The sequence below is a fragment of the Diabrotica virgifera genome, chromosome 6, assembly GCF_917563875.1.
Source record: "Diabrotica virgifera virgifera chromosome 6, PGI_DIABVI_V3a".
NCBI classification, from domain to species: Eukaryota; Metazoa; Arthropoda; class Insecta; order Coleoptera; family Chrysomelidae; genus Diabrotica; species Diabrotica virgifera.
The window spans coordinates 216,447,065-216,469,051 of NC_065448.1; the positions used below are offsets into that span (position 1 = coordinate 216,447,065).

Below are 21,987 nucleotides of genomic sequence, written 5' to 3' on the forward strand. Positions count from 1 at the left end.
ACCTCATTTGTCATTCTACCTGGTATAATGACGGAGGAGTTGAGTTTACAAACAGACAGACAAGACGGACGTGGATAATTCAACGTTCTCACATTTCCAAAATTGGTGAAAACAACATAATAAACTTTACTTAATTGGTGTTTCAAAACTACTTATTTTTTACACATTACACAATAGTACAAGGTTTCTAGCAAGTTAAACTTCACAATGATTTAAAATAATCAAGTAAAAACCTATCTATACATAACAGATTAGAACATACCTAAAATACACAAATGATACATTTCACACACAAATATAATATCACAAAAAAATAGAGAATACGGCAACATGTCATGCTCGGATCCAGTGCCAAAATCTACAGACATATTAGGGTGCACTAATACCCAAGCTGTCCAAAATTTGTAGGTACGGTCTTCTACATCGCACTTCTGTACATTATAGGTTTTTCGCTATAATACTTAAAGCAGACATATTTTACTCCTTTATTATACAGAAGATGAATTACATCTTTGAATCTCACTCTCAAATGCTTTCTTCAAGTCAATCGCAGACAGAAATCCTGCTCTATTATACTCTAGCGATTTCTCAGTAGGTAATTTGCTTTATGGCGAATATTGCATATCTACACGATCTTCCAGTACGAAAATCCTGTTGCTCATCTGGTAACCTAATCCTGATTCATTAGTTCTTGTAAAATTTTAGTTGCAACTTTATACCTCTGTAGTTTTCTGGCTGTTTTTTATCTCATTTTTCGAATAGTAGAATTCGTTTGCTTGTTCTAAATTCGTCCAGTATTTTATAAACTTTTTAATAAATAAAGAAAAAACCATAAAATCCTTTATAAAAGGTATATTTGTTAAAATCCCTATACAGGGCTACATCACAGATCAGAACTAGTTTTCAATCGGTTGACCGATCATCATCAGTGTTTGCCTTGATCTTACAATTAATAAAGTTGAGCTTGCTATAATGGTTACAAATCTACTTTTTCAAAATTTTACGTTGGAAGGTGTTCTTTAAGTTGACTGGAACATTTCTTGGGAGTTTTGACAATGCAAAATTTAGGGAATACCTTGTTGTTAATACACTGAGAGATGAACTGGATGAAGCTGGATATATGGTTCATCTCCCAGTGTATTAACAACAATGTATTCCCTAAATTTTGCATTGTCAAAACTCCAAGAAATGTTCCAGTCAACTTAAAGAACACCTTCCAACGTAAAATTTTAAAAAAGAAGATTTGTAACCATTATAGTCAACTTTATTAATTGTAAGCTCAAGGCAAACACTGATGATGATAGGTCAACCGATTGAAAACTAGTTCTGTTCTGTAGCCCTGTATAGGGATTTTAACAAATATACCTTTTATAAAGGATTTTATGGTTTTTTGTAATAAATGGTATACAGCCATGGCTGCTTCACGATATTTCAGTAATTCGTTTGGTTATCAGTCTTTACCTGTAGCTTTTCTGTTCTTCAACTTGAACTTTCCCTGTACTTATTTTAACTTCTTCATATGTGATTACTCCCGGTGTTTCCGGTTCTACCATCATTTGTTCTTCCTCTTAAAGCTTTTTTCGATAGTCAAACTATGTATCCTTTTCTATGTGTTTTGGTTCTATTAGTCCCTTTACCTCCGTTCTTGGACCTCTTATAAAGCGCCATATTTTTTTTGTAAATCATGTTCAAGTTCTGATTATTTTATAATTATTGGGTGTCTCTTTTGTCTTGGTTGTCATGTATTTCAGAGAAGCTTTTTTCTTTTCTTTACACTTTTCCTTCACTTCAATCCCTCCGTGGCTCAGTGGTAAGAGAGCCTACCTTTGGACCCAAAGGTAGTGAGTTCGAATCCTGGCTAAGTGGGAAAGTAAAAAATCAATTTTAATGGAATCAATTTTATTTAAAAATATAATTTACTACTGTACACATACTCTAAAAAAATTGAGGTCAATCTAAATATCTGAAAAAATACCTGAATTCCAAAGATACAAAGTTTGAAAAAGTTAAGTCTGGCCAAGATGTTAACTGGCATTTGTGCATATTTGTAAAATTCATATCAAAAAGAAAAAAGCTACATGCCCCCAAGTTTAACCGTCTTTTATAAAAAAAATATACAGGGATGCTTCACATCCTGTTTTCACATAGGTATATGTTACATTTCAAAATAAAGATATTGATAACAAAAATTCAATCCCTTATTTTATTATAGCGCATATTCTAACAGGGCAAGGTGAACTCGAGTTAAGTATTTACGTATCATTCTAAAATAAAACAAAATAATTCTTCGGTTAACTTAAAAGAGAGGATTAGAATCAAAATTCAATCCAAGTGCTGCCGGACATTACAGAGAGACATTGATTATCAAACGTCAATAAATAAGCTAAACTAGCACAAATCCACAATTTGGTTTAAATAAAATCGTTCTACCTATTCTCAATTTGAGTTACATGTGATTTTTACTTTCACTCTGTGTTAGCAGATCTGGCGATAGCTACATGTCATTAATAGTTTTTAGTCGAAAATACATTAAAAATTAGCAGTTTGTCAGTAGTCACATAATACATGTATTTGTTAAAAAGTTCCTAAGATGTATAGTCTCACAAACTATCTAAGGGCCGGTTGTTCGAACGCTAATCAGCATTGATCACTATCAAATATTTAATTACTGTCACAACTGTCAATGTCAACTTTGGTTGGGTTGTCGAAAACATAATTATTGATGACAATTATGAAATTAGTTAATCAATTATGTTAATAATTGTTATGTTAATTGACTAACTAATCTCATAATTATAATTAACTATGTTTTCAGCAACCCAACCAAAGTTGACATTGACAGTTGTGACAGTAATTAAATATTTGATAGTGATCAATGTTGATTAGCGTTCGAACAACCGGCCCTAAGAGACTCTTATTATTGATTAAGCTCGATACGTGGCCTGTCTTTTTAGTTTTGCATATAGCAGCTTAGAGGGCGCCACCAAGAAAACCTTCAGACACAAACGTAACCTCAATCTTTTGTTGACATGAATCGAGAGTTTCATTGCGATACAAGTCGTGTAGATACAGTGACTTTTTGAAATTAGCAAGTCGGTGGAAAAATGGATCTTAGCTGAGAACATTTTCGAGCAATAATTTTTTACAATTTTCGGAGAAGATTATCCCAACAGCAATGTCACGCTGAAATGGTTTCTGTGTTTGGGAATGAAGCATCACACCAGTCAACTATTTTCTGCTGGTATTGCGAATTTCAACGTAGTCGCCCCAGTCTCAGTGACGAATAATCCAGGCCAGGTCCACCCAAAACATGTCATACAGCAAAACAATGATGCGGTTCGTTAGCTAATTAAGGATGACCGCCGTGTAACATACCTGGAGATAGAGGCATCTTTGGGCATTTCAGATCTCGATCCAAAAGATCCTGCATGAAGAACTGGGTGTTAGGAAGTTGGATCCCTCATTTGCTTACAGAAAAGCAAAAAGCGGTTCGCGACAATTGGCGTCGAAAAACATTGGAACGGTTCAACAAAGGAAGCTCAAAAAACGTTTATAGTATTGTTAGTAGCGATAAATCTTGGATTTACTCCTATGCTTCTTTTCATGAGCATTTTTCAGTGCGTCACAAATGATAGAAAAAAAGGTAAGTCCCTGATAATATACATTTTAGTGACATGACACTTTAGTTAAATCTGACAGTTGTCACATTTTATTTGCAATTTGGCATAAAATCACATCAATTGTATTTATTGCATTTATAAAATGGTATTTTCTTTGATTTGTATAGTCTTATAAATTGTACAGATTATATTCGTAGATATATTATATAATTCGGAAATAATGTTTTTTTCGATTATAGCGCCATCTATTGACAGCTAAAATAAATGTTATAAATGTCACCGACGAAATGTAATCACCGACGTGCGTTTTTTTCTGTCACGCGTTAGAAAGAAATCGAAAAACTGTGACGCGCTGAAAGATCCTCATGAGAAAAAGCATACCAAACGGAAAATAAACGCCAATTCGCTGTGTGGATATTTCACGATGAGGAAAAACCAACAAAAGTGATCTGTTCTCGAAGTGTGTCAAAGAAAATGGTCGCAACTTTTGTGTCAAACTCTGGTCATGTGGCAACAATTGCTTTAGAAGATCGAGGAACGGTTACTTTGATTGGTATACAACCGTTTGTTTACCAGAAGTTATCGCGAAACTTCGACAAAACCACACAAAACGGCGAATCATCCTACATCATGAAAATGCAAGTGCTCACACTGCCCAAAAGACAATAGAGTTTTTGGAACTTCAAAACATCGAATTGTTAAACCATCCACCGTATAGCCCCGACCCAAGTCCCAACAACTTCTCCACGTTCAATGCATGGGCGGCGATTCCAGTCGCCAGAAGAAGCGATCGATGCCTTTGAAACAGCGATTTTTACTGTTTACGAAAAACTGTTTTACCAATTGGTTTGAACGTATGCAAAAGTGTATGATCTTGGTGGGGCATATTTTGAAAAGCAATAAAGTTGTGACGATAATATAATTTTATCGTCTAGAGTACGCCAATGAATTAAGTAAAACGTGTTTTTATACCGTCTCGGACGATATAAAAGTCGGAACGAAAAGCCTAGTTGATTATAGAGGTTGATATATGGTATAGTTGATAAGAGGTGAGTTATCCCGACCATTTTCCGCCGTCGTCTTGGTGCGCTGAACGAATCCGACGGTTTTTCCTTTTACCTATTCTTATACGAGGGTGATCGTACCCCTACATGTCTTTTCCGCTGGCGAGCTGAGCGAGATATCCTATCCTTATATGTCCGTTTCATATTAATAAATGTAATTCCTAATCCACGCGATCGTCGGTAGTATTCATTCATGTACCACATAATGTTCGATACGTAGGTTATAAATATATTTTATTAACGAAATAAGACAACGTTTGAGCATCAAATACAACGACAGCGTTACAAAGTACTTTAAGTCTATATATTCTTTGTTTTTATGCTTATATGCAAAACTAAAAGACAATCTACCGCACCAGAAAGAGTACCCAGAAAAAGTATAATCTTTAATATTCAGCTGAGCAGGGTGCTATTGTTTGAGGTGTGAAATTCCATAAACAAGGGGTCTACCTGTTTTATGAAATGATTCCTTGTTGTCAAACAATAGCATTCCGTTGAATATTAATGAGTCTCTAGGATAGCTTGTTAGACTTTGCTAGTGATACAAAAAACCACCAACATAGAATATGCCACAGGGAATGGAAAAATGAGCTTAGTGTAGCATACTGCTTTGGTATAGCCTCGAGTTTTTACAACTTTTGGAATATTTTGATTTTAACCTCTCATTCAGTGCCTGTTACATTAAGTAAAAGATTATAACTTTTCACTCTAAATGTTAAATTCAAACAATTAACCGAAAAATGCTTTGGTTAACCCTTTCAGCCCCACTTCTGTTACTTAAATAAACGGAGTTGAAATAGTAATTTCTGAGCTTTTTTGTATGTAATTAGGTTACGCAAACAGGTTTTCATACGATTTTTTTCTTAGATTTGACATTGACAGATGGGACATATATAGGGTGGAAGGCACTTATGGAATAAAATTATTTCTGTCCTTGTTTTAAAGAATTTTAAAAAACGCTAAGACCCGTCCATTTTTAAATATAAATATACGCTTTTTAAACCTAAATTTGATTGTACAGGGTGATTCACGCAAGTTTAGCATAGTCCATAAGCTTTATTTTTAATGGAATACCCTATATATTTTTATTGTTGTTCTGAAGAAGCTATTTTCTTGTGGCATTTTTATAATCAAGTATATTCAAATGGGAAATAAGCCACAATTTTACCTAAAAATGATTTTATTAACGTTTCGACGCCCAAGTCGGGTGTCGTTGTCAAAATACAAAATAATACTAAATAAACAAAAATGTTGTTGCTTAGTAAAAAATTCTTCTAATAATTTATTTAATCTGACTCATTTATATCGGTAATTCAGACACGTATTATACATTTTAAAGTAGACGACTTTACTAAAAGATAGTTCATTCGATTACATGAAATCAATCCCAACTCAAGAATATCTGCCACAAAAAATCATAGCATGTGATCTGTCTTATTTAGTATTATTTTGTATTTTGACAACGACACCCGACTTGGGCGTCGAAACGTTAATAAAATCATTTTTAGGTAAAATTGTGGCTCATTTCCCATTTGAATATACTTGAATATATTTTTATATTTTTAAAAGCTGCTTAACAACCTGATTTCATCGAACTACATCATGTATGGTATATTATGAATAATACAGGGTGAAATTTTGAAATTATAGTGTGTGGAAACCACTTATGAAATAAAATTGTTTGTCTCCTTATTTTAGAAAATTATAAAAAAACGCAAGATATGTCAACTTTTAAATTCAAATATGCACTGTTTAAACATAAATTTAAATATACAGGATGCCTCACGCAAGTCTAGCATAATCCATGATCTTTAATTTTAATGAAACACCCTGTATATTTTCATATTTTTAGAATCTGCTGAACAACGCCACATCAAAAAAACTTACATAAAATTTTGAAATTAATAATTTATCATACTTTAAATAATGGTATTATTTTTAAATTAGCTAAATAAAGACATACACTTTCTAAACTAAAAGTATAAATCTATTGGGTTTTGTATTTAAGGTCTTGACGAAATTTATAAATAAATAATTTCAAATTTTCACCTTGTATTATTCATAATGGACCCTGCATAATACACTTTTTTGAGATGAGGACGTAAAGTAGCTTCTAAGAAAATAAAAATATACAGGGTGATCCATTAAAACTAAAGATCATGGACTATGCTTGTACTTGCGTGAATCACCCTGTATATTTAAATTTACGTTTGTGAACCGCCCTTTTGAATTTAAAAGTAGACGTGTCCCATTTTTTATAATTTTCTAAAATAAGGACACAAGCAATTTTATTCCATAAGTGGTTTCCATACTTTGAAATTTCAAAATTTCACAATGTATTATTCATAATACACCCTACATGATATAGTTCGTTGAAATCAGGTGGTCAAGCAGCTTTTAAAAATATAAAAATATACAGGGTGCTCCATTAAAAATAAAGCTTATGGACTCTGCTGGACTTGCATGAATCACCCTGTAAATTTAAATGTATGTTTACAAAGTGCACATTTTTATTTAAAAATCGACGGGTCTCAGCATTTTTTATGATTTTTTGAAACAAGGGCAGAAATAATTTTATTTCACAAGTGCCTTTCACACTGTATATATCTCAGTGGTAGTACCTATATGAAAAAAGATCCAAGTGTTGTTGTCTCTGTCTCATAGTTTTTGTCGCTGTCGTCATCAGTCTCACTTTCAATATCTGAAAACTTATCGGCTAAAGATTGAAGTTCCTTTTCAGAAAGCCCTCTTTTCGACATAATGCAAAAAAAACCCATTGGGTTAAATATGTCCCGCTTAAAAATACCACTGGGACATTATTGCCCCACTAGGGTTATTCTTAGAAAATCAGTAATATTTCTATCAAAATACTATACCATATTATTAGAATATGGAGTATCCACTGATATAAATGCACAAAAATATTCACTTTCAAAAATCTCGACGAAAATGGTAAAAAGCGAATATAAACGCATTAAAACATCGAGAACTTGTGAAAATAAATCTGTAACTGACTCCGGAAGTCATCCAGTGTTGTCAATTCAGGTTTATTTTCTTGCTTTTGAACTAATAATACCCCTAAAGCAAATCTACGAAATCGGGACGCATTTGAGCCAGTAAATGTTTTTAAACTTTTAGTGGGACATATGTATCCCGAGGGGGCCGAAAAGGTTAAGAACAGGATCAAATTACAACTTCACATCTTTTGAACACCACTACGCATGCGCCTGTAGTTCTAGGACATACAAACAACTATGTCTATTTTTCCGTAATAAATGGATACAAACAGACGTCGCTATTGTCCAATGAGAATTAGGCACAATCCAATTCGACATCAATCAAATGACTAGATACTAGCTATACACACCTTATCAAATTCATTGTAGTCATAAAATAAACAGAAATTGTTTCAGTTTATACAAATATGCTACATTCACAACATGAAACAATACTATCATCTGAATATAAAAAAAAAAAACTTATGTTGGGTGTTAGTATTAGATTATACGATAGAAATTTATAAAATTATCTTAAGAGTTATGTAAATTTTTAAAATTGTCAATCCTAGTACCACTAGGTGGGGGTTGCTGGCGACCCCATCACATACAATTTGTGATGAATGTGTAGAGAATATAACCTGCTTAAAGTAGTACCAGCTTACTACGAGATTAATATTCAGCTCAGCGGGGTGCTATTGTTGGAGGTGTAGAATTCCATAAACAAGGGATCTACCTGTTTTATGAAAGGATCTCTTGTTTATTATATATTTTCACACCTCCAACAATAGCACCCGCTGAGCAGAATATTAATGAGTCTCTTAAATACCTGGTACGTGTATGCCTTCAGTACTCAGAGGTCTTCATAACTGATAGTGTATGTTTTTATACAGGGTGTCCCCGAAAATAGTGCGTTTCTTTAGGGTATAACCCCTTGTCTATTTACTTTGAGGTGTGATTTTTGGGGATGTTGACATACCTGCAAAATAATGGATATTGGTTTGGTTGATATTTACCTTATTACATTACATTATTACATTATTTTACCTACCAGATGCAACTGACCTACAAACCTACTTTTTTAATTTTTCGATTTTTGAGTTGCGCGTTGTTGCCAGACTTCAATTTGCATATCAAAATGTATTTTCGTTTTTTGGTCAAACGGATCAATTAAAAAAAAATGTTATAAGACTTTTTTGCTCTACATTGTGCCTTCTACCTATACCTTTAAGGAACGCATTATTTTCGGGGACACCCTGTATAAACCTACTTTTATTCGTATTTTTAGTACATTTCTGATTTTTCGCCCCACCTTGTGGTTAACGTAACAAGTGTTTTCTTAATGCCGGTAAGGTATCTCTTAATATTAATATTTTAGAGTACCTGATTCAGTATTTTTAATTACAACAATATTAGGGATCCATACGAACGTCCTTTTACGAAAGAGAAACTATAGAAAGCCCACCCATAGTTCCAAATATCAATCTTTAATTTTTAACATTGATACTTTTTTGGATAATCGATATAGCTGTCAACAAAAATCATCTTCTACTGTCCTGTGATAACTAAAATTAGTACAGTCGAACCCGCTTATTGGAATAGCATTCGTGCCAAGGAAAAGTATTCCTATAACCGGGATATTTTAATAACCGATCATTGTTAGCTAGTAGAAACGTTTCGGAACCTCAAATTTGTATTCCTTAAAGCGGGATACTTTTTAACGGGTGTTCTAATTCTAAATTAATAAAATTAAAGGATTTCTATAATTACTTTCACACACGACCTATACAAAGCACCCTTAATAGCAAATAAGTTATTCTGACAATAAAGATGTTCTAACGGGTTTCTTTTAGATAAATAGCATTAATTAAACATAAATTACTAACATGCATAAGTACAAATTAATAATTGCAATGTTGATAAACTATTTAGGTTGTAGATATATATTCTTTTTGTAAATAAATAATATATATTGATATAAAGCAAATATTAAGAGTTAAACACAAAGAGATTGGTAAATAAATAAAAATCTGCAATAAATAAAACGATACAAATTTATAACAGTCATTCCACATGCTTAAACATTCTACCTCATATTTCTGTTTATTTTAGCACTTCTCAAAGTCTATGTAAATTTTATCAAGAAAACAACGAGTTCACCAAGTACCTATTGGAGAAAACTAGACTTATTACATCCATAATACAACCTGAAGGCAGCAATGAAAATTACAAAAAAACAAAAATCACGATTAATAAAAAAATTATAACCCTATCCTAGAATTGTACATTTTTGTTGGGTAAACCGTCGATATCTCTCCTTGAATCCGTACCCTGTTTAACTGATAAGTAACGCTTCTCCATTATCTATGTTTTTTTTAATTTCTAGTTCAACAATGAAAATGACAATTCAACTTACAGTAACAAATTTTGACGGTAAATAAAAATCAGTCCACGAAATTAATAGTTAAAAGAAAAATCACAACTTTGACTTATAGATTCTGCTTGTTCGGGACATAATTCTTGGAAAATTCTTTCAACTAGCGTACGCCTGAAACAAAATTATTATTAGTAAACCTAATTAACGAGAACACAAATAAGTATCTGTATTAACTGCTTATAATGAGGTTAAGCAGACCGGAGATATAATATTGCTCATTGAAATTCTATCTCTTTCTAACATAAACGATATATACATATATACATATAAAGGACATATACAGTGTGGGCCAAAGAAAAGAGTCTACCTCGATATTTGGCAGTATTTATTAGATTTTAAAGAAATGACGAAACAGGTCAATTTTTGATCTAGGGGGGACACATTTTTACGGTACAAACATCTGTCATTTGTCGACCCCCTCCCTTCCACATCCCCCACCCCTTATTTTTAAATAGGGAATAGGGGTCGTGTGCTAGCTCATTTGAAAGGTCATTCAATTGTCTATTCAATAATATTAACATTGACATAATTATTTATACAGGGCGTCAAAGAAAAATTATTTTTAATTAAATGAATTGACACAAAAAGAAGAATGTATGTCAGTTATTTAACTCAAAATACATTCTACTGCTGACAGAAAACAGAAAAAACATGTGTATTTGATAAATAAACATTGTTTGTTGCTTAAATTCAATATTCAACCTACCAAGAGGCAGATGGGCGGCAGCTTGAACATTGAAATTAAGCGAAAAGCAATGTTTATTTATCAAAAAACATTTTTTTTTGTTTTGTGACAACAGTAGAATGTATTTTGAATTAAATAAATTACATACATTCTTCTTTTTGTGTCCATTAATTCAATTAAAAATTTTTTTTCTTGGACACCCTGTATAAATAATTATGTTAATGTTTATATTACTAAATAGAGAATTAAATAACCTTTCAAATGAGCTAGCACACGACCCCTATTCCCTATTTAAAAATAAGATGTGATGGAAGTGGAAGGGAGGGGATTGACAAATGACAGATGTATGTACCGTAAAACTGTGTCCCCCTTAGATCAAAAATCGACCTGTTTCGTCATTTCCTTAAAATCTAATAAATACTGCCAAATATCGAGGTGGACTGTTTTCTTTGGCCCACTCTGTATAGTTGTTCCATTATAAATATCTTATATCTTTGCACACACGTCATGATTTTGCTCATTGCTCACAAACAGTGAATGTTTTCAGTGAATTTGTGAAAGTAGAAAAAATTGGTCACTGTTGCAATACTTTTATTAAAGGCCTTAGCTAACCAATATAAAAGCTGAAATGAATTTTACTCTGGGCGAGTCTGCTCCTTCGTTTACATGAGGCAGTACAAGACGAGCATTGCAGTAGTCGACCAAATGAGGTGACGACTCCAATATGACAAACAAAATCCACAAAGTGGTACTGGATGATCGTCGCCTGAAAGTGCGCAAGCTAGCTAAAGGGCCTAGCCGGGTAAGATGATGAAAACTTCCCCCAACTCAATTCGAATTCCATATAGGTCACCGTTTAGCATATATAGTGAAACTCACTTTCTGAAATTTTTAGCCCCCTAGGTGGTCATGTGACCCACCTAGAGCCTAATTAGGGTTTTTATGTTTTTATTTTTTATCTCAGCCGCATCGAGAACTAGCGAAAAACTTTAAACAAAAAAGTTATAAGCTTTAAAAAGTTCTGTCCGGAAAAAATTTTTTTGGCGGGAAATTTAAATTTTAGAACGATTTTAAAATTTTAAATGAGTATAAAAAAATAACTAATACATTCGTTTTCACGAAAAAAAATATATACCTAACGTGTATTTTTGCATAATGTTTCACCCTTAATTTTTTCAAATTTTTAAAATTGGTGAAACGCACCCTTGTCGACCTACAAATTTTAGATCCGGTTTTAGCAGACAAAGAACCGACTAATTGATCGGATTACATGTTGTTCAAGAATAAATTATTCTAAACAGTTCTCTCATGACTTAAGTCCGGATTATAAGCATTTTGCTTTTTTTTGCTTATAATTAGGATTTTTAGTAAAAATGCTTATTTCAAAGATATGTTGCTTATCTTTGTTTATATTAATTACTTCTTATGATAAACTATAGTGAAATTTCATGTTACTTCCTGTCTTAAGCAAAATTCTATGAACTATACAGAGCTAATAAAACAATAAACCATAAGAATTTTAATCCCTTAGGCTTAGGATATAAACGGGCAAACCCATCGTTATACCTGTCATGTAATAAACTAATATTTGTCTGCAGACAGCCCAAATTTATTATATTGTTGTAAAATAGTACCGTTACATTTGTCTAAATTTAAATACGCACCAATCACATCTGCAGATGTTGAAAGAACTTTTTCTGCGTATAAATATATGTATACAGACAGAAGACATAGCTTTTTACAAGAAAATTTTGAAAAATATATTATTGTTAATTGTTTTTATGCTAATGACCATGCAATGGCGGATCCAGCCTTGCAAGGAGGGAGCAATAAAATAAAAATTTTCTCGTCACTAGCGTACGCAGGATTCTTTTTCGGTATGGGCTGTTTGGTACTGTATTTTTCTTCATGTACCATGTCCTCTCAGAACGTTGGTTACTATCATAGTTATCTTAATTTTATTCACTGCCACCCTAAATCAACCACGAACGCCACGAAGTGCTTTTTCGTCCTGGACTGCGTTTGCCTTCTATTTTCACTTTCATAATATTTTGTAGCAACCTATATTTGAAACTCCTCATTACATGTCCAAAATACTCCACTTTTCTCTTCTTGATGCCTTCTATAATCTCAGTAGTCTTGCTGAGACGTTCTAGTATTGTGGAGTTTCGAATTTTCTGCACCCAATACTTTTAAAATTCTTCTGTAGAACCACATTTCGAAAGCATCAAGGAGATTTAGGTAAGTAGGTAGATTTTATTCACAGTCCAAGACTCGACACTTTGGAGAAGGAATTCTGTTTTATGTTTCATTCCGTTATTCAGTTGTCAACAGGACACAAAACTCACTATTTATTTTCAATCGTAATTATCTCTTTCTTAAAAAAAGGCGACACCAGGCGAAGTCTCAAGGAGGGGGCAATTGACCCCATTGACCTCCCCTTGGATCCGCGCCTGTGACCATGAATAAAAAATATAATATGTATGTTAATTATTTTTCGATTTTTTTATCACGCTTTTAATATTTTTTTAACACGCTTAACACTTTGGTAATTTTTTATTTATTGTTAATAATACGATAATTAAAAATAAATGAAATTTAATGTTAATGTCTTTTACTCATATTTATATCATTACATATATGTTTACTTACACGTTTTTTTCTTGAACCTTGCTTATTTCATAAAAACTTTGCTTATTTTTGCGACCTCTTTGCTTATATAAGTGCTAATTTTGACCTTTCTGTCATGCTTATAATCCAGACTTTACTCATGACACGTCTGAACCTGTCCAGCTTTTTGCTAAATATGTATCAAAAAATGTATAATCCTTATATCAGTAATGATTGTAAGTTATTAAATTGCATACTTTAAAAGCATTAGTAAAAAATAAATACTTACTTAGAAGCCCACCCTCCTCCAGGTGGCAATCCTTCAACATGAATTGACATAAGACTATGAAGAATTTCACTAAATTGTTTATCACCTTGTTCTAAGAACTCTAAAAATATGTGTTAAGTGTAATTATCTCATTGTCGCAAGCCACAACTATTTTCTTACCTTTGACATGCCTTTCAATGGTTGCATCTAGTTCTTTTTCAGCCATCACAGCTTCAGGAGTTGGTGTGGGGGCACCAGGAAACACTATTAGTACGATACTCATGTTATCGCGACTCCCCTAAAATAAAACACACGTTTTAATAACTAAGATTAAGTATAAATAAGAAGTTTGATATATGCGAAAGACAATTTCAAAAAGTTTGATAAACAAAATAAATCAAGGCTGCTGAAATATGCAGTGACCCCACACAATGTGAATATACACCAAAAGTCATGAAAAAGAGACACACACAGGATTTATTAACTTTATTTATATTTTTTATTATATTACACATTTTTATTGTTATTCTGTCTGAAGCTATTTCCTTGTGGCACTTTTATAATCAACTATTTATAATCGGAAATAAGCCACAATTTTATCAAAAAAGATTTTGACAAAAAAAAAATAAAATTTTTATTTTATTTTTAAAAAAGATTTTATTAACGTTTCGAAGCCCAAATGTGGTTATGGTTATATATTTATTTTATTTTTATGTTATTTATTTATTTTATGTTATTTATCAGTACGATGTGGTTACCCATACTGAAAGAGGAAGTCAATAGAAAGAAAATACCACGATTAGTAAGTCAATAACATATCGAGTACAAATTTTATATTTTAGTATTACTTATTGTATATCTATGTATTATTAATATTATTTATCATTTAAACATATTAAAGTCAGAATTTGGTATTAGTTTTTTTTTGAAAGTAAATTAAATGTAAGACCAAATACTTACGATGTCGGGTTTTTTCCTGGTTTTCCCTCGAGATTTACTATGGAATCTCTAACGCGAGAATTTTACTGTCATCGTTACATTTTAAAGACAGATCACATGCTATGATATTTTTTGTGACGGATATTCTTGAGTTGGGATTGATTTCATGTAATCGAATGAACTATCGTCCCTAATCGTATAATCGAATGAACGTATCTTAGTAAAGTCGTCCCAGGAACGCAACTCATAAATATTGACGATATCATTTTAAAGTCTTCTACTTTAAAATGTATAATATACGTCTGAATTGCCAATATAAATTAGTCAGATTAAATAAATTATTTAGAAGAATTTTTTTTACTTGCAACAACATTTTTGTTTATTTTAGTAGTATTTTGTATTTTGACAACGAAACCCGATTTGGGCTTCGAAACGTTAATAAAATCTTTTTTTGATAAAATTGTGGCTTATTTCCCATTATAAATAGTTGATAACACATTTTTATATTAAACAGTGAGCACATAAAGACTGGAATAAATTTATTTTTTTGCGAATGGGCGATTTGGAAGATAAATCCCGAAACAGGTTGATTTTTATTTTTAAATTAGGATCTTTTGCATGTATATCATACTAGTGACGTCATCCATCTGGGCGTAATGATGTAATCGATAATTTTTTTAAAAAATAATAGGGGTCGTGTTATAGCTCATTTGAAAGGTTATTCAGTTCTCTTTTCAGTAATATAAACATTAACATGTTTGTTTATACAGGGTGTCCAAAATTTTTTTTTTAAATTAAATTAATTGACACAAAAAGAAGAATGTATGTAATTTATTTAATTCAATATACATTTTACTGCTGTCAGAAAATATAATAAATGTTAATTTCACAAATAAACATTGCTTTTCGCTTAAATGTTCAAACTGCCACTCACCTGCCTCTTCGGAGTTTGAACATTTAATTTAAGTAATTTTTAATTAAATAAATTACATTTGTTTTTCTTTTTGTGTCAATTTATTTAATTGAAAAAAACTTTTTGGGGAAAATACATTCAAACAGACATAGCATGTGATGCTTTTGTCAACACGGGGTAACATATTGTTGGTGAAGCTTATAGAAAAATCACGGGGTAAACGCTTTAAATCAACTAGAAAAAATATTAAAAAATCTTTCAAGTTCCAAAGGTTACGTTGATAAATTTGAGGAAGAACTAATTCAAAGAATGGTTTATTTATATACTGCAATACGCAAAAGAAAGCCTAGTAAAAGGAGGCAGTAAAAATGATGAGTAATCTTTACTAGCAAAATGGTCATTTAGAATATTGGTTAAAATTATAAGATTTAGAAGGAAAAAACTCAAGATAACAGGAAAGTTTGCGAGACTTAAAATCCAATTAACAAAACCGGTGTTATCACCCTGTACTTAAAAACTAATCATCTTTATAAATCTATTTCAGAAAGCGAGATCTATATTTTAAATATGAATGCGGTCTACGCCTTGTAAAAAATGAATTAGAATGTAATATTGATATATACCATTCTGCACTTCCAGCTTCCCCTATAGAAGAGTTAATAGGATTCAAAATGTCACTCCTATTACTTAGAGTGATCACAGATCAGATCTACCACCCTGCCATTCAGAGCTACACCCACGAAAATAAATTTGCTGATATCAATTTTAATCTATAGTTCCAAATGTTTGAAAATGTATTTGTAAAAATTAATGAAGTGACAAAACATTCTAATTTTTTATAGTATAACTTTAGAAATATGTATGTTATTTTGAAATTATATTTACCTAAAACATATTACTACCTAATCTCGTAAAAGCATTTTAACGTTATCTACTCATAATAGTTACATTGGCCATATATTGCAACTGTAGTTTTTGCCCAAATAAGAAATTGGCAAACCTTATATTGTTACATTTATATTTTATTCACTAAATTATGTAGAAAATACTAAAAAATGTAATCATGAAAATATATTTGAAATTTCTCAAGTTGCAGAAAAAACTGACAACCTAGTTTGTACGGTTTTTTTGACAGTCTCGGAATAGTGACATATTAAAATATTTTAATGGACTAATAGTTACTTATGATATAAGTGTTAAAAGTACACGTTTAAGGCACGCATGTGAAAGTTTGCAGAATGAGCGATAGCGAGTTCTGCAATTCACATGAGTGCCTTAAAAATGTACTTTTTAACACGCATACCATACAATATTTTTTCTACAAACGTAATTACAGGACAATATCTACAAAAACTTTTACTTGAACTTGACTGACATTCCAATTTTATATTTTTTTGACATTACATCAAAATTGCCTATACGCTGTGAGCTCGTACGTAGAGGGGATATTTATAAATTCGTGAGCGCCAGTAGTAACAAGTCTGTAAACGTTTACCGGAAATTTGACATAAATGTCAAAGTGATTAATTTTAAATTAAAATTAAAAACATTAATTATAAAAAATATTAGTTGATCAAAGCTGTGGTATATATTTTTACCTTAAATATACTTACGTTTTAAATACTGAATTTAAGTTTTTTAATGTTCTGTAATATGTAATTATAAATTAATCTTGGCGCCATCTACATGATAATAATTGTGAAAGTATCAGAAGTAAGAAATTAATATTTCATCAATAGAACGTCAAAATGTTTAGCAAAATCTTAAAAAAATCTATTACAATTTAATTACTTTTTAGCGTTGTAAATATTAAGCGATAACAATTAAATAATGAATTTAAAAATTACCGGTGAAAGTTGAATTAGTAACCGCTAGGAGCGACACCAGCGAAGCTCAGAGCGTATACGATCAATACGAACTGCAGTGTTTTAAAATTTTTAAAGCACTAGTGCCTTAAAGTAGCATTTTTAACGCTAATATGGAGTGCTAAAAATTGCATTTTTAACACGGTTGTAGAAAAAATTATTTATTGCAAAAAATTATAAAAAAAAACCCGTTATTAAACTAGGAGGAGTAATTCAAATTTACTGCGCTGTAAGCTTGTTTGTAATTGGTCCAACCTCAAGCAAGTTTATGTAAGTTTGAGCCCGTGATACAAATACTAAATTGCACTTTGATTACTTTATTATGAAATATCTAATACAGAGATGAGAAAAGAGCTTGCTTCCATTTTCTGGTTACCTGTCATCTGTCGCCGTTGACAGCCCAACGCAACGTTGCCAAGCAACTCAGAAACTTACAATTAAATCTTAGACAAGGAAAAAAGAGAGGACGGGTAACACTTATTTAACACACACGTTCCAAAAGTGAAGCCAGTTTTTGGTTTGTTTGTCACCAAAAACATGGCGGTCACGTCAAAAATAACAATGGGTTGCCAGTGGTGGGTGTTCGTTGAAGGTTAAAATTTCATAAAAAATAAAGTAAATCATCATCTAAAATTCGTAATAAAAACATATGTATGTATTGAAACATATGTACGTAATATGAGCAACTTAATAAAACATTTACCGTACACAAATTCTTCATTTTAAATACATTTCATGTTTTTATTTTAAATACTCAATGCATAACAATACCCCAAAGATACGTCGATGATCAAAATCTCTGGTGTCGGTTTGGCTTCACTTTTGGTCATAGGATTACTCGTCCTCTCTCTTTCCTTGTCTAAGAATTAAATGCACATCAGTTTACTCCTGTTATGAAAGTCTGATACTATTGACATTTATGAAATTTTGACACTATTGGCATTTCATAGGTTAATTGAGTTATATCGGCGATTTTTTGTGTTTTCTGCATTATACCTTTAATTTGTAGGTTTTTAGTCTGCGTTTATATAAAAAGCAGGTGTTTTTAGAACTCTTTAGCGACGTATTAGTATAATACAGTGATGAGCGCGCTAACAACGGGCAAAAGATGGAAAACATATTACGTTGTGAAATAAAAAGAGATGAAACTAGTAGATGTGTAAAATTACCGATAAGAACCTTTAAATTTACATTACATTACATAGTTTCCCACCCTTAGACATCTGTGATAAGAGAATCTTATAAAATTCTCCTGGCAAAATGGCAAATTTTTTAAAATTCTCCTGTTACAATGACAGTTGTCATACTCCTCCGATACGTCTAAAGGTGGGAAACTATGTAATGTAAAGTACATTTATAGGTTCCTATCGATAATTTTACACCTCTACTAGTTTTATTTATTTTTATATTACATAACGTATTATGTTTTCCATCTTTTGCGCTATTTTGCCGGTTATTAGCGCGCTCATCACTATATAATATTTATAGATTACCGTCGAAAGCCCACATAAGCAACTAAAAAAGAAGATGTATTTGGTGATTGTTCTAGTGAAATTATTGGGTGTGAATCTGTATTTTGAGTTTACTCCTCCTGGTTTAAAAACAGGTTATAGTAACAATAATTAAATGTCTTGATAGTGGTTGCATACTAGATGTTTACTGAGATGCATCTCGGGACAGCCAATGTTAAGTTTTAGGATCCTGACTGAAAAAACTAAAAGTTCGAATTTTGTCATAAAATTTGTTATGTGGGATTATAATAATATTTGGAACAACTAACAATAATATTTCCAAATAACTTTTTTTTTGGATATCTCTAACGCAAAATATCGAAAATTCACCCGGTTTGTGGATTCCGATTTAAATTTCAATTGACTATCTTAAGGGGCCATCCTAGTGTAAAAGTACGAAATTCATATACTTTTTTTGAGAATTTCTAAAATAAAAAGTACTATACCAATTATTGTTTTGAAAATTTGCATGAGCATTTATTATAAAAAGAAGTACATGTGTGTGTGTTCACAAAGAAGGGATGGCATTAGATAAACTTTTTGCCACAGATATTTGAAAGTTGAAGATTGAAGATGTCATAATAAATTTTTATTTTAGAATCTTTAAGAAATTGTATGATAATATCATTAATAGTTTTGGTGTTGAAGCTTAGTAGGTGTGAAATATTCAGCGGTAAACTTACATTCTGCTCCTTAAGTCTAGCAATTAGTGCTTTCGTATGGTATTTATTAAGTTCACGATTAAAGATTATATGATTTAAATCTGCAGTAGAGTAGTTATCACATGAACAGAGAGAGTTGATACAAAGAAGTGCATGTAAAACAATTTTCATAAAAAAATATTGCAAATTAAACGATTTATGCGCCATCTACTGGCACCGTGAAAATAAAATAACATGGCCCCACTGATGCAGTGATTGTGACTAATAGAGATACTGAAACATAAAATTTCAAAGTGATGTAGAACCTCGATTATCCGTCAGGGCACCGGACCAAAGGTATGACGGATAATCGAAAAGACGGTTAACAGAACATTAGAAAATAGTTAAAAATTGATAATACAACTCTCAAATTTTATTTGTATGTTTTGTTTGATAATATAAGAGGAATTTGTGTTCGTGTTAATATTGTCGATCTTGGTTTAAAATATTCTGAAATCTTTGTTTGTTTTACTGATGCTTTACATTTTGCAAGGGCTGAATTTCTTAATCGGCGTAAGATCATATAATCTAATTTATTGGATTCTTCTTGTCGAGAAGATTCCACTCTATCCACTCATACCACTCGATGAATAGTTGCATGTGCGATGCAGCTTCTCTAGCTTCTTTAGGCAAATCTTTGTCAGTTGCAAAAGCATCATCGACATCGCCACCATCAAATTCCAAGTTTGTGTCAGCTTCTGAACCTGTTTCGTCAGCCTTTGTTTTTCCATTTTAACGATTTCATTATCTGTCAGCAATCGATAGCCGTTTGCGTCCTCATCATGCACCAATTTACCATTCGTTTATGTCATCTTTAGGCAACGAAAACAAAACAGTTGATTCAGCCATAACTTTATTTGTTATCGCATTGTACCTACATTTCAGCGAATTTAATTTGGCTTACCGCAATGCTAAAAAAATGAATTGATGATTCAATTTTTTCCTTATTTACTCAATACAACTTATGTATGGACCCTGACGGTTAACAGAGGTGACGGTTAATGGAGAGACGGATAATCGAGGTTCCACTGTATAAGTTATTTCCTATACCATCAACTAGTATTTTTGAAAAATATTAAAATTTGGAATTGCTGAACTTTTTTTTAAATTAGCTAAAACATTTTCAGTATCAAAAACCATCAAATTGACATTTTTTATCCGATTAAAAAACCCCTAGTTCATGGTATAGAAAATAGGTTTCAGGGTCTCTATTAGTCCCAATCACTGCAGCAGTGGAGCTATGTTTTTATTTTCACGATGCCAGTAGATGGCGCATAAATCGTTTAATTTTCAATATTTTTTTATGAAAATTGTTTTACATGTACTTCTTTTTATAGTAAATGCTCACGCAAATTTTTAAAACAATTGGTATAGTACTTTTTATTTTAAATATTCCCAAAAAAGTATATGAATTTCTAAATTTTACACTAGGATAGCCCCTTAAAAAATGTGAACCATCAACCTGTATGACGGCAAAATTTCAAATCTGTATTTATTTTGATAGCCGGGTGTCTTCCTCTTAAATGCGACACACTGTATATGAAAATGTGTTAAATAATAAAGAAAAAAAAGTAAATAAATATTCGCGGTGTGCAAGTACTTGGAAGGGAAACGAGAATCGACCGTGCGCGAGTCGCGGAGAAATATTGCAACTATCTTTTATTTATTTATTTATTTATTTATATATATTTACGAGCAAAGCTCATTGCAATAAAACATTACAGAAGATATGAAGAACTAACAAAATATTACAAATATACGTAAAATACAATAAGATGCAATAAACACTACGACAATAAAGCAAGTCAAAAAGTAAAAATAACAGGTAAAGATATATAATCACAAGTTTAAAATATTCAAGAACATAAAACTAGAGGGTGCAATCCTTTAGCGTTTTTAAAAATCGCGAACTATCCGCAAAGAAATCCACACAATTGGAGCAAGCATTTGCCTGTCTAGAAACCCTCGAGATGAAAGAATTTGCAGTGAAGTTAGTTCTGCTGATGGGAGTATGAAACGTAGATCTTGAACGTGTGATTCTGGAGGGAATATGTAAACCTACTTCCTCCAGGAGCTCAGGGCAGTCGTGAATTGAATTTATAATATTATACAACATGTACATGTCCTTCTTTTTCCGTCTGCTTGATAAGGCGTCAATGTTAAGTTCTAGTTCAAGATCCATATAATTCCAGTCTCTACGGTTTGTTTTGAATGCGACGAACCTAAGGAATAGGTGCTGGATCCTTTCAATCTTACAGTTGTATGTCTCATAGGCGGGTGACCAGACGCAAGATGCATATTCCACGATTGGCCTCACCATTGCACAGTACAACAGTTTAAACAATCTCAACTGCTTAAAGTCTTGGGAGCATCTTTTA

General features: G+C 31.9%; 1 protein-coding gene across 1 annotated transcript in view; it reads right to left on the bottom strand.

Annotated features, from left to right (window-relative positions):
- Positions 1 to 1,882: 1,882 nt before the first annotated feature.
- The window catches only part of LOC126887232 (protein phosphatase 1A), a 42,819-nt gene continuing 22,714 nt past the window's right edge, over positions 1,883 to 21,987 (bottom strand). Inside the window, exons 5-7 of the mRNA XM_050654641.1 lie at positions 13,861 to 13,978; positions 13,702 to 13,801; positions 1,883 to 10,228 (exon numbers count right to left, since the gene is read on the bottom strand). Coding sequence (XP_050510598.1) covers positions 10,138 to 10,228; positions 13,702 to 13,801; positions 13,861 to 13,978 — 309 coding nt within the window. The 3' untranslated portion in view covers positions 1,883 to 10,137. The remainder of the gene's footprint in view (positions 10,229 to 13,701; positions 13,802 to 13,860; positions 13,979 to 21,987) is intronic.